At 32.4% G+C, this 16610-nt stretch overlaps 1 protein-coding gene across 2 annotated transcripts; it reads left to right on the top strand.

The window, feature by feature from the left end:
- Nucleotides 1-4741: 4741 nt before the first annotated feature.
- On the top strand, nucleotides 4742-10879 carry LOC107467022 (uncharacterized). 2 transcript variants are annotated; one of them, XM_016086028.3, is made up of 11 exons: nucleotides 4762-5471; nucleotides 5817-6081; nucleotides 6771-6930; nucleotides 7062-7755; nucleotides 7855-8284; nucleotides 8386-8567; nucleotides 8866-9025; nucleotides 9141-9368; nucleotides 9457-9807; nucleotides 10040-10141; nucleotides 10271-10879. In XM_016086028.3, the coding sequence occupies exons 1-11, from the start codon at nucleotides 4960-4962 to the stop codon at nucleotides 10517-10519; spliced, it is 3333 nt and encodes a 1110-aa protein (XP_015941514.1). In that variant the 5' UTR covers nucleotides 4762-4959; the 3' UTR covers nucleotides 10520-10879. The 2 variants fall into 2 exon arrangements, with proteins under 2 accessions (XP_052109969.1, XP_015941514.1); XM_052254009.1 differs by lacking the exons at nucleotides 10040-10141; nucleotides 10271-10879 and having other exon boundaries at nucleotides 4742-5471; nucleotides 9141-9343; nucleotides 9457-9705.
- The last annotated feature ends 5731 nt before the right edge of the window (nucleotides 10880-16610 follow it).

Raw genomic sequence — 16610 nt, 5'->3', positions numbered from 1 at the left:
AATATACTTTATAGTTGATTCTATACTCCTATAATATATTATAGATGAAAAATACATATAAAAATTTAGATAGAAAAATAAATGTCAAGTAACGATATATTGATCATATGAAAATAACATAAAATTTATCCTCAAATTCATTAGCCAACTCATTTCACACCCAAAATATTCACCGTAATACAAAATAAATGTCAAATCCATATCTGATTTGAGGGCTAAACTAATACATTGCTCCCAATACAAATAACAAAATACTATCCTTTTCAATATAGAAACCCCTAACTTTAACATCTTGAAACCATAACTAATTTTTGTTCCTAATGTGAAAACAAATGAACATCCTGATATCCAACCATGTTATGAATCATGTATTATGATTAATTGTCACTCCCACTAATTTGTATCTTCTGTCTTTTTTCACTTTTTCAATTGAATTTGTTGGTTAAAAATCTCACTTCGTTTTCATTGTCAATATTTATAATCAAAGTATATTTTACCCCATGAGAGCTCTTTTAGCTGGAATTTTCTCGTTGAGATTGGTGACACATTCTTCCAAACCATTCTGAAAAAATAAATTTAGTTTGAAACTTTAATATAGAAAACCGAAATTTAAAAAAATTGTTTCTTAAAATTAATTCTTTAAAATTACCAAAGTAAGAATAGAATCAGTGTCGTTATGCATATTGGTCACAACTGCTGACATATCAATTGAGTCACTGCACACATTCTCCTTTAAATAGGCATCCGAAAATGTTACTTAAAAGTTATGGGATAGTTCATATTTGAATGAATATTTTGATAATCAAATAGAAATTACTAAAATACATACAGCAAAGTCGGAGTTTTGAATTTTCTTTGGGTGATTCATCTTTTACAATTTTTTTATCATCACAAATTTTCATGACTGTATAAATATGAGTATATTGTCTAATGTTTGAAAATTTAACATTAACCTTGAAAAGTAACTTTTTATCCATCATTGTTTCCAAAGTTGGGGGTATCCATCTCCACCCAAAACATGATGAGTTAATTGATATAAGTTCCTATATTTTTTGTGATATCAATAAAAGATAATGGAGATTAAAATAATTATGCGAAAACTAACATACAACCTCATCCTTGATCTGGTCAGCCTGCCTCCCACAGAGCTGGACCGTCTCCCTTTCCCACATTAACTGATGCAGCTCCATGAGTATGTTCATATTTTCCACATTTATATTTGTTTTCAATAGGAGTTTCTACTTTCTTCGGGCATTTTCGACACGATTTGTAAAATCAATCATCCTTGTCATAGTTTATTAAAACTATTATACCAACAATTCATACAGGCCCTTTCTGTCCACAATGACATTCAAAAATTAATATTTGATGATAAAAATCTCAAAAATAACTTCTTGTACAAGTTGTACTTGCCTGTGTTGAGTTGAGGACTTCCTCTATAATTTTGATAATGGCATCTCCCCTCCTTATTAGTTCCTCAGCACCAGAACGTAGACCATGGGATGACACTTGAATAATCCTAGCCGAGTTCGCAGGTTTTCCAGAAAGCCTCCTAAAAAATTATTCAATAAATAATTTATAGGCCAGTAAAAAAAATATTCACTTCTAATAACATAATGACTCAATGTGGGTGTTAGTCTAACCTGTCACGAAAAACTCTAACCTCTTCCAGATCAGTATTAATACGTAACTTTGAATAATCAAAATGACTTTGTACTGATGTTTTTTCTATAAGAGAAGAGATATTATTGTGAGTCACATATTTTTTATGGATTTATATCTCTAACATTAACCGAGTGCAAGGATTAAACACATACCATTCCACCTGCTTGGTTTAAAGCACTGCGCTATAACTATCAAAGGCTTGACCCTTTTCTTTTTTAAGATAGGATAGAATTTGGTCTATCATGTCTCCAAACAACACACAACCAATACTGTTATTTCTGCAAAATAAACACAGAAAAATATTCATTTAGTTAAACACGGATCGCATATCTAATTAAAATAGATAAAAATATTGTCAGGACTCTTACTCAAGGTCCTTTATCAAAACAGCCAAACGTTTTGTCTCCTTGCCTTTGCTAGTAATCAATTCTCTTGGATCCTCTTTTCCAACAACTTCACTTATCACATCTAAACCACAAAGACAGGTCCAAACAAAATTAAATTACTCACAGGAATGTAGGTTATTCCTATGTTTATATAGAAATTTTTGAGTTTATGCATTACCTAGAATAATGAATCGTCAAGCTTTTCAGCTGCCAACAGCTCGGGAATTGGCTTAAAGAAAAATGCTTCTAAAGAAAAACTTGGATGAGATACCGGAATAACAGTGGTTCTCTGTGAAAAGTTTATACTCCATCTATTCATGGTTGTCCTGATTTTTTCTTTCTTATCCACCACAATGAAGTTAGACATAACGTACATGTTAAACTCCAATATGTTGCCTCTCCACTTCTTCATCAGTGACTTTAGGATTGAAACTTGGATTCTATCACCCTAGAAATTAAAAAAATTACATGTCAGTTAGGTAGCGTTTGGTAGAGAGATAGAGACAAAAAGACTGAGACTGAGAGACAAAGACTAAGAGACAGGAATTGAAACAAATTTCAGTATTCTGTTTAGTGCAAAATGGGAGACAGGAATTGAAACAAGAATGAAACTCTAATTTAATTTGCACAAAGGGTAAAATTGGAATTAATTAATTGAAATAAAAGTATTTTAGGTATAAAATGTTATTAAAGTTTCAGTCTCCATCTCTAAAAATTTCAGTCTCCCTATTTTTTGGAGGTACTGAAATACTGAAATTTTGGAGATAGAGACAGAAATTTTAGTACCAGTCTCTGAACTAACAAACACACTACTAAGTCTTAGTCTCTGTCTCAGTACCTGAAAACAAACGCTACCTTACGAACACAAAAAAAGCAAGAAGAGAATCACTCAAGCAGATCTAAAAAAGGTTTCACAAACTTGCCTTCATATCTTGAAGAAGCATCTCCATACTATTGATTTCGTTTTTGTTGAACTTGTTCGAAACTTCCCATAAGTGCATAACATAAACTTTGAAGGTCCATTGAAGTTTTCTTGGGTTAACATCCATTAACATATCACATATTTTTGTCATGTTTTTGCAGATATGGACCAAAAGTCACTCACTTTTTTTGGGATATAATACTATCAAAAAGCTTTAGTGAAAAAATTGTTCATGGACATGAACTGAACCCCCTTTTATAGGTCTCTTTAAAATTTGAAGATCAAGGGGATATTTTTTTACGCGCAAGTTCATCCTAATTTTTTTCCATATAACTTTACTTTTCAGCTTACACGTGGCATGCAATGGAAAATAACACTTGTTGAATACTGACCGCTCCACTTGTTAAGTAAAGAACCACCTACTACATTCTTACTATATATTAATAGATTCTTTGTAACTTGTAAGATTTTTTTTTAATTTCACACGGTATCTTTCAGTCTAACAAGTTAATGACTGATTTATTGTAGATCGAGCTCTATTTAAAAATTTATCATTAACTAATAAAAATAAAATTTAAATCTCTAATACTTATTTAAACAGATTAATAAAATAACTAAAAATTAACTTATAAATTTTTTTAATCACATTCTCAAAATTATTCAAAGAGCGTCTAAAAACCTTTCACTATTTCATTTTAAGCCAAACTTTCTTCTATGAGTAACCCTTTGAAATAAATATATAATTCAAAATTCTTTTATTCTAGACCATGCTTAAAAATTAAATCCTAACTTTAAGAGTATTTATGTAATATTTGTTACCTAATGAACCAACCAAATTCAAGCCCCATAATAGGATTAGAAATTTTAAGGTTATGTTTGAAAAAGAGACTGAGATTAATAGATAAAAATTAAAAAAATTGAAATTAAATTAAATCTCTATATTATATTTAGTATAAAATATAGAAAACTGAATTATATCTTAGTATCTTATTTATTTTAAGATAAATATAAAGATAAAATAAGAATGCTTACTAAAATATTTTTGCTTATTAAAATGCCTTGTGTTTTTATTTTTTGAAGATGATAAAAAGACTGAAATTTTGTGTCCTATACAAAAAAATTTAGTTCCAATCTTCAACCATTAAACATGTTATTCGGTCAAGAATCTCAATTTTTATTTCTAAAGCAAATACTATTTAAGAGTAGAATTGTTAAATGAGACAGTTCGACGTGTTTAGACTCAACTCGCCTCGCCTAAAATCGATTTGTTTATGAGTCATAATTTTTTTAGCATGATCCGTTTTATAATTTGAAAAATAATTTGGCAAAAAATATAATTTTTAAATAAAAATTTTAAATAAATAATGTTTCATTAGTCAATGAGTCGAATAAAAAAAATATTGGTAAAAATATATTTTTTTAAATGCAAAAAATGTAATGAACTTAGTTTGCGAACTAGTTGGTTTAATCTATTATTTTTTTAGTCTATCAAATTTAATCTGTTTATTTCAGAATTTAAAGGAATTTAATTTTAAAGGTAAAATTTATTTATTTGAACAGATAAATGGATTGGCATGATGGCCAAGACTTGGCCCATTTTGATGGTCCAACCTTAGAGAGCACGTGAAGCCCGTAGTTCCGTTTCACTAACCGTCTGGGCAGTTGGCACGGCAGCAATACTCCGTTTCTTTTCTCTTTGTAGCTCCGCAGCCACTTTTGACTCTGACCAGTGACCACCACCGAAAACACACCCCAGTAATTAACGTCAAAACCTAGGGGTAACATCGTATTTTTGCACAGCGTTTGTGAACCAACGTCTCCCTTCGCGACTAGTAGTAGCGCCCCCAAATATTCAATGTACCCGCTGCCATCAACAAACAATCTGCTCTGCAAGCAAGTGCATCCTCTAGATTCTAGGGTTTCCTCCTCAAATCCCTATCCACAATTTCCCAAATTCTTCCCCAAAAATTTCTCTCCTTCCACACAATGCAGCTCCTCAACTCCGATGAACCCGCCTCCGAAACCCGCAGCCATCCCGAGAAACCCCAAGAAGAATCCAGTTCCCCCGCGACCGATTCATCGGACTCTACAACCGACGAAGGCGTGGCCCTCGACGTTTCCGGGAAGAGCCTGGAGTTTTCGGCGGTGGATGAGGAGACCGCGGAGGACTCCGCTGCGGAGAGCTTGTACCTCTACAGGAACGTTTACAGCTTGGTTCCGAAGTGGGTGGGTGGTCTGGCACGGTTGAAGACGCTGAAGTTCTTTGGGAACGAGGTGAACTTGTTCGCTCCGGAGTTCAGGGGCATGACGGCACTGGAGTGCTTGCAAATGAAGATTTCATCGCCTGGGATCGGTGGGTTGCCGCTTCACAAGCTGAATGGGTTGAAGGAGCTCGAGCTCTCCAGAGGGCCACCAAGGCCTTCGGCTTTTCCATTGTTGGCCGAGATTGCTGCCCTTAAGCGATTGACTAAGCTTTCTATTTGTCATTTTTCTATCAGGTTAGTTTTTGTTTTTCTGCTGATGGAAAAATGTGCTTGCTTTAAGCCACGTTTAGTTATGCAAATTCTAAGTTTGAATAGAGAAAACCAGCTCAGGGAGTTTTACTATTGTGGTGGGTCGATTCAGCTTGAGGCAGAGTATTTTAATCAAGTGAATCAATGAATACTTTGCTTTCTTTTACTTGGTCGTGGTTTTAGAATGGAGTGATAGTTAACTTTGGGTATTGATAGTGTAAAGGTTCATTGTTCTTAAGTGTTAAGTTTGGTGCAAATAATTTCCTTTTGTTAATATCTCCTTCTCTGTTTTGATATGCCCTTTTCTTTTTTCTCTAAAAAACAAACTAGATATCTACCTCCGGAAATTGGATGCTTAAAGAATCTGGAGTATCTTGACCTTTCATTCAATAAATTGAAGACATTGCCGTCAGAGATCAGTTGCTTGAATAGCTTAATAACCATGAAAGTTGCGAATAATAAGCTAGTGGAGCTACCGTCCACAATGACCTCTCTTACAAGGTTGGAGAGTTTGGACCTTTCAAATAATAGGTTGACTTCGTTAGGCTCTATTGAACTTGGTTCCATGTGTAGGCTTCAGCTCTTAAATCTTCAGGTACCTAAGCCATGATTTGTTAAATCAGGGTAGTTTTGTAACAATGCTGTTCTTTTCAATTTCAATTTTATGTGTTATTGAAGATCAGATGGTGCTTTTGCTGTTTTTTATTTGGTTAGTCGTTTGATATGCTGAATCTATTTTTATCTTTGTGTATGTTGTTAATTGTTCCTCTCCTTATAATGGAATTCTGTGTGGACCTGAAAATTCTGTGTATTTGTGATAACTGTTTTCAGTTTTATATTAAGGTCCATATATTTGACGTTGTTTGGATTTGTTACATCAGCTTTGTGGTTTATCCAAAGAAATCTGCCAATAGTAGATTCCATATTTGGCTGATTGTTTTTCCAACTGTATGATATGCAACATTTTCTCTGTTTCTATGCTTGAATTTTTGTTAATATGCATTTAATTTGGTGGAATCTGACAGTGTTTGACATGGAGGAACACCACATTGAAGGTGCCTCTGTGCATCCAAGGTATTGATTTAGTAGCTGTAGTTTGCCTGTAAAGCACATTGTAATGATTCTGGGTACACCAGCGAGCTCACGTTTGTCCATATTTTCATTCTATGTGTTTGTAGGTTGTAACTGTAAACTTAGTTATTTGTGTTTTAAAAATTTTATTTCCTATGCCTTTTGTTAATTATATAAATTGAACAAATTTGTTTTTATTTTTTATATTTCAAGTACAACAAGCTGCTCAGCGTTTTTCACATTCCTTCATGGATATGCTGTAAACTGGAAGGAAATGATGGAGGTGGGTGTAACGATGATTGTAGCAGTTCTTCTGTTGAAATGGATGTCTACGAAAGCAGTCAACAGGAAAATGATCGAACAATTTCTAATGGTGAGGCCTGAATTTCCTTCCTATTTTGCTCTTTTCTTAATTTGTGCATGCTCCCCCCTTCTGGTTTATGAATGTTTGAATTATTCCTGCACGTTGAGCTGAATTATGCTCTTCTGTTAAATCTTTTGCAGGTGCGCATAATACCTCATCAAGCACATTAACTAGTACCTCATCTAGCAGTAGATGTTTCTCAGCCCGAAAGTCAGGTAAAAGGTGGAAGCGGCGGTTTTATTTACAGCAAAAAGCTCGTCAAGAGCGCCTGAATAACAGCAGGAAGTGGAAAGTTGTAGATCAAGATCAATTATTGAGCAATAATATTCAAATAATTTCTGAGTCTGGAAACATTGCTGCTGCAAGTTGCAAAGAAACTGTATCAGACCATGTGAATCTGGATGATAATGGGAAAAAAATATTCTCTGAAAAAGAAGTAAATGATAATTTAAGTGGTAATAATAAGGATGAAGTAATATTAGAAAAGCAATTTTCTAGTGACAATTGCCATACTGCTGAATGTAAAGATGAAAGAGATGCATCCTTAAATGGACCTGGTGAACAGGATGAACAATCTTTGGAGATTTTGAAGTGTTTTTCTACAAAGAGGTATTCAGATCGGCATCTTGACAATCCTAAACCATGCAAGTTTAGAAAACCAATTGTTGATGCCTCAATATTGGCTTGCAAGTACAGTAAGTTCTCAATTTGTGGTATTGAAGACCATCTGTCAGATGGGTTTTATGATGCAGGACGTGATCGGCCATTTATGCCTCTTGAGAGTTATGAGCAGAATCAGTGCCTTGATTCTCGTGAGGTCATCCTACTAGACAGGTTATTATCTTCCTCACCACCACCACCACCACCTTCATCATCATCATCCTTATGATCAATTTGCTTTAGTGATGGTTTAAATGTTTTTTGTTCTTTCAGGAAAAGGGACGAAGAGTTGGATGCTGTATTGCTCTCTGCTCAGGCACTGGTCACAAATTTGAAAAAGTTAAATGGTTTAAATACACGTGGGATGCATGCCGTAGTTGATAGCTTGCAGACAGCTTCACTGCTTGCACTCTTTGTATCGGACCATTTTGGTGGCAGCGATAGAAGTGCTATGGTAGAAAGAACACGGAAATCTGTGTCAGGTTCAAACTATAATAAGCCTTTTGTTTGTACGTGCTCAGCTGGAAGCAGCACCAGTATGACTTCTTCTAAAAAACCTGCTGTAAACACCATAGAAGATATCACTCTTTCTAGAATCTCTGAACAATGTATCGATTCTATTAAAAAAAGGCGAAGTTCAATCATAGTCCCTATTGGTTCTGTGCAGTATGGTGTATGTAGACATAGAGCTCTGCTTTTGAAGGTGATTATAGTTGTATCCATGCTTAAATTTCTGTTGTGCTGTAGCTTCTTTACTTTTGCCCCTAATTGTGATTATCTGATGCAAGTTTTTTTCGTATACAGTATTTATGTGATCATATGGTGCCAGCAGTGCCTTGTGAGCTTGTCAGGGGTTACTTGGACTTTTCCCCACATGCATGGAATATCATTCTGATTAAGAGGGGTGATACATGGGTCCGAATGCTGGTTGATGCTTGTCGACCCCATGACATAAGAGAAGAGAAGGATCCTGAATACTTCTGCAGGTATTTAATGTGCCTCCTCCGAGGCCTGAATTAGTGTCCTCCTTAAAAAGAAGTTTGTGTTGCTAATATCAAATATCCTCTCAATTTTGCTGATGATTCGAATTGTCTTAATCAAAAGTGATGTTGGAAATCTGGCTGTGGTTTTATGGAAAAATGTTTGTGTGATATCTTTATGAAACTTAACCTTGTATGAAACTCTACATACTTAACCTCTGCCTATAAAACTTGTTTAATTTTGTGACTTTAGTGGAAATACAGTCTGGTTCTTCAGAATTTGATGAGTTAACTTGGTATGTAGGTACGTACCTCTTAGTCGAGCCACGATCCCCCTTTCTTCTCGTGGAAGTCATGGTCCTGATTGTTTGTTTCCATCTCTCTCTACTTGTGACGAACTTAAGAAAAAAGCTTCCACTACTTTAGTGCAGTGCAAAATTGGGTCAGTTGAGGCTGCAGCAAAGGTATGTGATTATCCATTAATGGTCATGGGGTGCTCCACTTCCTCCTTTCATAATGTCTTGTTATTTGGATATAATATAATGCAATGCTTTTTACATATATCCTGGGATGGTGCAGGTACGTACTTTGGACGTGCAGGGAAGTTCAGCAGCCGAAATTAGAAATTTTGATTATAATTGTTTGGGAGAAGTTAGAATTCTAGGTTCGTTAAAACATCCCTGCATAGTGGAAATGTATGGACACGAAATATCGTGCCAATGGACTTTCACAGCTGATGGCAAGCCTCACAATCGCATATTAAGATCTGCAATTTTTATGGAGTATGTTGATGGCGGCTCCTTGAAAGTAAAAACATTTTCTATTATATATTGGCTATTATTATCATGCTTTTTTTTTGGTTATTTTATTAAATTTTCACTTCATGTTCTCACAGAACTATTTGGAAAAGCTATCAGAAGCTGGTGAAAAGCATGTCCCTATGGAGTTGGCGTTGTATATCGCCAGAGATGTCTCCTCTGCCTTGTCAGAGCTGCACTCAAAGCACATAATTCATCGGGACATTAAAAGTGAAAACATCCTGTTTGATTTGGATAGAAAGACTGATGATGGAACTCCCACTGTGAAGTTGTGTGATTTTGACAGTGCAGTGCCACTAAGATCACGTATGCATGCTTGCTGTATTGCACATATGGGAACTCCACCTCCTTCTGTATGTGTTGGAACACCACGGTGGATGGCTCCAGAAGTTATGCGGACTATGTATGAAAAACGCGCTTATGGATTGGTAAGATGTACTTGTTATTTATCCTGCCTGATCTTCTGGTGTATCTATCATGTTTTGTCATATTGTTTATTGGCGTTGAATTTATGATATCATACCTAGTAATTTCAGTAATTTAATTCATCTTTCATGGCCTTTTGTCAATAAGTATGTATTGGAAACAAGTCAGTCTGCTGTTTTTCTAGACATATTATCGTTTAGGGTTGTAATTTACCTCTTTTTATCTTTGTTACAGGAAGCTGATATTTGGTCATTTGGATGTTTACTTTTGGAGATACTGACTCTGCAAATTCCATATTATGGAGTACCTGATTCAGACATCCATGACAGTCTGCAGGTATGATTATCCTTCGTTCATGCAAATAGTTATATTATACCCTGCTGCCTCTGGTTGAGCTATTATTTTATTCATGCTCAACCCCAATTTACAATTATCTTTTTTCTTTTATTACCATGATCTATACAGATGGGTAAGCGGCCACGATTAATAGATGAACTGGAGGCATTGAGTTCAATGAGTGAACCCTCAGTAATTCAATCTGGCGAAGACCTGGAAAAATCAGATGCAGAGGCAGACTTGCTGAAATTCCTTGTTGGGTTGTTTCATAGATGCATGGAAGAAAATCCTGCAGAGCGTCCTACAGCTAAAGAAATCCATGAAATGCTACTTGCACGCACAGGCCGTTTACAAGCACAAGATGATAGGAAGATTTAGGTAGGCTATTGGGGCAGCCCTGTCCTGGGAAATATATTCTAGCCCGTCAATGTTATATTATTAGAATAAATTATATTCATTCTTTTTCTTCATAAAGTTTTAGGTAGGACTTATTCAAGAATAACCATTCTTTACCAGGTCAGTGACTTATGCGGCTCTAATATAGTGTAGTGTAACTGTAATGTAATTTTATCTAGGTCTACTGGGTTTTTAATGTCTGAGATGTACTCAGGCATTCCCCATTTAATTTATCAGGCCCCGTCGAATTGTAATCTGTTGTAGTTTCGAATTGTATCCAGATGTAATTGAGCATATTTTTTGCCAGATTATAAGAGAGATGAATGATTGTTTTCTTATATATATATTGGCTGTTTTAAAATAATTAGTTGACAAACAAACCGTTTATTTCTCGGGTAAATCTTGGTAGATCAGTAGATGCATTTACATGAAAGAAATTATATTGTATTGCTATTTGCTAGTTCTTTTATGTTGATTAATAATGCTGTGTCATAAACTCCCAACTGTTCCTCTGGCTAGGTTGTTGGCAACTCCCGGCAATGAATACTTACCTTCTACCTATGTCTTTATATTTCATCTTTTCCCTGAGCTGCAGTTGAAATCATTATAACTCTTAAATGATTAAGTCTTTTACCCAAAGGGGGAAAAAGTTTTCTTGGTCTCTAACAAATTAATCTTGGGTTAGGGGGTGTGCAAGAGCGGTGTCAGTAGCCACCTTTGAACAGCTAATACTATCAACTAGTTAAAATTATTTAATTAGGCTATAATTGCTTCTTTGTCCTAGGTGCTATTTTATGGAGTAATAAGTCTTGGCATGCATTAGCAGCTAACTTTGGACCACTCTACACTTGTACTATCTCTCTCTAATATCTGCCATATCCTTCCTCTGGTCCTCCACCCCTCCAGTATCCTATATGCATGTAGGGTTCTTACGAAACAAACCCGTTTTCTATTTATGGAAGTACACTGTGGACCCAACACAAACAAACACAAGCAGAAATAATTTCTGGGAAGGCCCTACCTCACTGCTCATTAAGCAATGAACCAATGAGCATTCATCACTCATCCCCAGTGGTTTTACTTATGACAAATTTTGGGATGCTTTTCAATTCATCATGTCACAGCTTACAAATGAGAACCAAACGTGGTAAATTTTCATGACATGAGTCTTAACTAGACTGCATATGTGACAGGAAAATCCAATGAAGCAAGAGAATGGAAATAACTTTCTTTTGGTTTCAGATGAAGCAAACTAGCAAAGCATGCTTTGGCTTTGGATGGGGGTATTGAATACTCCTTTTACTTTTCTTGTCTCTAATTTTGTTACATTGGTATGACTCACTCCACCCCAAGTAGCCAAATGGAGCATGCTTTTCTTCAGAACCGGACCACAAACTCTGGCCCCTGGCTTTTAGCCAGCCTGTTTTTGTTTCAATCTATACATGGTGGACCATGTTGTTTCAGTGGTAAATGGTAACAGTAATTTTTCCATTAGTGGCAACAATTACAATTTTGGCACAAAAACCTAACCAACTATACCAAGAAAACGAAACATAGACGGCCTTTCAATCTTGCGAAAATCAAATCAAGCTAATAATCATATTACTTCTGAGAAAATTAAAAAGAGAATATTTACTGAAATAAAAAAAGAAAATCAAGAAATAATAAACGCATGATTTAATTGGTAGTTTTGTACATTGTTTAATCATATATTAATATTATCACATATTAAAGTTGATATATATAATATTATTTATTTAGTATAATTAATCAATTTATTAAGCATGATTTATTAATAAATGATGTTTGCTTTTTTAATATAAAATACATTTATTAAAGTTCAGTCACCAAAAAAAGTTTTATTAAAGTTGATAAAAAAAACTAACACCGACGTTGTTGCTACAGTTACTGAGCCAATGGAAGCTGCGTACGAACGTTTGGATATATTGCTTTCTTCAAAATTGTAAGCAGCTAGAATGCTGTTTCTGTCAAAACTATTTCATAGCTTCATATTGTTACTATTGTTTACTTCAATTTGGAAACGTGTTTGATTCTTAAATCTATATGAGGTTCTTGTTCTACAATTCTTGTTCTAACTATGTTTATATATTTTCATTGTGGTGTGTATTGGATGCCTCCGGTACGAGTTGTGAGATGGATTGGGACCTTTGGATCGAGGCGGATGCCGGACTATTCGACTGGAACAATGAGGGGTAGTACCTGCAAAGACCCTCCGACACTCAAATCAAAATGGATCTGAGAGGTATAAGTATATAGAGTGAATGACATATCTGAGAGGGTTTGAGACTTTCTTTTATATAGGTGATGGTGAGTATCTTATCTTATCTTATTTAATTAAGATAAGAGAGACGTTTAAATATTGGTTAGGAGTTCTAATAAGTCGATTTCAAACCTTCTAAAAAAGTGAAGTAGATCAGACTCGAATAATTGAGTTTGGAAAACATTCTAAACATAAAATTCGTGAAGCCGACCATAACATGGTGTTATTTTAAATTTTCTGATGGGCTAAAAACATTCAGGTAATGGTTATAAATTATTAAATGATATGCCTCTAGATTAAAAGAAAAGGTTTGTTCAATATTGAATAATGAATATAATGTAAAGAATTGTATTGATGTTATGGTTTGTATTTTTTTCAATCTTAAAAATTGATGTAATTAAGTTTTAACAGTTCAAATTTATTGTTCAGATTTTTAATAAGTTTTTAGTTTTAAAATATTTGTCACTTTGATATTTTAGTGTATTGATAATTCTATGAATATGAAATTATATATATCCAAATACATTGAGTTTACTCGTATATTAATATTTAATTAAATTTTATATAAAATAATTTCATACCAGGGATATATATTAATTAATAAATTAAGAATTGAATTTTGATATATTATTAATATAAAATAATTTTACATGTATATTTAATTATGTAATACTAATATTATATCAGTAAAAATAATTATATTTTATATTGAATCCATAAATAATTATTTAAAAACTTAGATATGATTATAGGATTGTGTAAAATACTTTACATTGCCAATGCAACAAATAAAGCAAATGATGCTAATGATTTACCTGCATATTCGAGTAGTTAAAGATGCTAATGTTACAATCACATAAAGCATATAATCCCATTCTCGAAACAACTGAAATCAATTTGAATATTATCAAAGCTAGCTTTTAAACTCAATTGTTGTGGATAAACAATTTGATTGTTTATAATTAAAACCATGAGAAGTATCACGCTGGCCTAATTAAGTTGGGTTTATTTGTTGAATAATGAAACACAAACAAGTAGCCAAGTGTTTTATTTGCAAGATAGCAACTTTGCCTTTGGAAACCAATAGATTGTAAACATCAATACGACAAAATCAGAACAAAATCGAGGCTTTTATAGCCCTATAATTCCTATCTACTATCCTATTCTCGCATTAAGTAATGATTTAAAAACTGCATCATGCAGAATTAGCAACTTGATTAACAGTTCATCTTTAAACTAAGAATTTAATTTCATGTCCTCTTAGCATAAAAAAAAATATTACATATCCAATTAATCATATATTGATATATCAGTAAAAATAATTAATTTTTATATTTATTATTTAAAAAATATTTAAACGTATAAATTTAATTAGATAATTATATAATTTTTTATATTTTTTAATATATTAAAATTAAATTCTTTTTTTAATCAAAGGTAAATAGATAAATTTCATTAATAAAATTAAACAGTCCAAATAACTCTATCTTTAGACTCATGTAATTTTGTATTGAGAATGATTATTGTAATTTTTGGGCTGAATATTATTTGGATAAAAGACTGACTGAGATAGAATTAGTTAAGATATCAATTCAAATATGTGTTCTATGCTTGGATTAGAATTAGCAGTGATAATCACAGAGTCTCTGACCCAAAAATTTTTCTTAATTCTTATAGAGAAACTTTTTCAATTTCTCAAAGAATACCCTTTTTTTTACACTTTTTTCCCTTCTATTACATTGTGCTAATCCCAAAAGAGATTTGTGCCTACTTCAACCTTGAGAAAAATTAGAATATTTATAGTATTTATTCTGATAAATTTTATTGATTAGAGAGTTTAGTTTGAATAGGAGTTTTCATATTTGTTTTGCAAGCATGACAATGTTAAAAATTTTTAGAACTTTGAAATTGAAACTCTTTTTGTAATTTCGTCCTATAAAAAATCTTCCACTCAATCTATTGCATCTTTCGTTCAATTTCTCTCGAACCCCACCAAAATTAGAGCATAACTCTGTATTTCTTCAAGTGATATCTCTAAAAATTTAAAACAATTAAGAGTGTAAATAAAAATTACTGTTGTGATGAACTTGATTAGAATTTTTTCTATCACTAGACGCTAAAAGAGTTCTTTTTCAATAGCCTTTTTTAATATTTGTACCATAATCAGAAGCCCTAAATATTTATTATAGTTTTCAACATAAGAAACAAGAAAAATATTGGCTAAATAATCTCGAATGTAGATTAAAAAATTTTTGCTAAAAAAAATTGAGAATTTATCTAGATTTATCTTTTGATTATTGATCTTTTTATATTTCTATAAAATTTAGAGCGAATTCTGACATTTTTCCTCACTTGATTTACTAAAATGAATCGAGTCGTCTGCCAAAAACAAATAGTTAATTTTTTAAAACTTTTAATTAAGTTTCAATCCGAAAATTCTGTGGAATAGATAAAAAAAATTTCTCTGCATTAAAAAAAAATAATAAAAGATCAACTTATCTTAACGTTTTACATAGCTTAAAAAAATTGAGATTAACCATCTATAATAACAAAACTGATGATATCATAAATTTTTTAATCCAAATCATCCATCTTTCGTAAAAATTTAATTTCTGAATCATAGCTCAAACAATATCAACTTATCGTTTATAAATTATTCCCCGAACCCTAGAACCTAATTAATTCATTATATATCCTATCTCCAAAGAATTGAATTTATGCAGAACAATAATACTGATACAATAAGTTTAGGGGTGATGATTCATCAGTACCTTGATTCATGGAAGAAGCATTTTATGTACTTAATCCCTTAGCTTCCTTTTCAAATTTTATATGATTAATTTACTCTTAATTTATTAGTCCTTTTAGCTCTCCCCCCACCCCCTACTAGAGTTTTGATATTAATCATAACTCTACCTATATAGCTATTGCGTTTTACAGTTATACACTTATACTCTTTTTTTTTTAAAGGATATAAACGATGACATATAACCAACACATGAATTTCTTTTGGAAAAAGTTACTCCCTTTTTAATCTCTTAAATGATGAAGTATAATTGTACTAAAAAAATTAGAAAAAAGTAATAAGTATCAACGAACCACATGTTTAAATGTGATTCTCTTTTTTGTAAATATTCTCTTGATTATTAACACTTTGGCTTCTCACTTTAGTCCACATTGCACCACACATATATCACAAATTATAGCCGCCACCCCCACATTTTAAAGTACCCATATAAAATACCTAGTCCAAATAAAATAGAGAATACTTATTCGGTTCATATATAACAAAGAAATCTTTTTCACACTTTCTAACCTATATATTCTTGACAAATCCAGTTGCACGTGGCTTTCTTCTGATTCACCAATTATTGCTTATTTATAAAAAATAAATGTGTTGATTTCATAAAAATAAATTTAATTACATATATGCAAATTGAAAATAATAATAATTTTTAACACTTTCTTTTAATCATAAATTATATTTATTTATAATTTTTAAAAATTGTAGTAATTTTTTTAAAAAATTACCTAAACCATAATATAATATATAGTTAACTAATGGTGAATTTTTTGTATCATAGAAAAAAATAAAAATGATTATAATATGTTAATATTTTAATATTTTAAACTTAATTATAATAAAGTAAAATCTGATAAGTATAATATCACTACTAATTAATATTTGTTCACCACTATTCTGCATCTGAAAGATTCTAAACACTATTATTAATCAATTATATATATAATTTTCACTCCATTATAAAGAAAAAAATACATCCAGTTTTAAAA

The sequence above is a fragment of the Arachis duranensis genome, chromosome 9 (assembly GCF_000817695.3).
Source record: "Arachis duranensis cultivar V14167 chromosome 9, aradu.V14167.gnm2.J7QH, whole genome shotgun sequence".
Classification (NCBI taxonomy): Eukaryota; Viridiplantae; Streptophyta; class Magnoliopsida; order Fabales; family Fabaceae; genus Arachis; species Arachis duranensis.
This window is presented reverse-complemented; position numbering and strand designations above follow the sequence as displayed.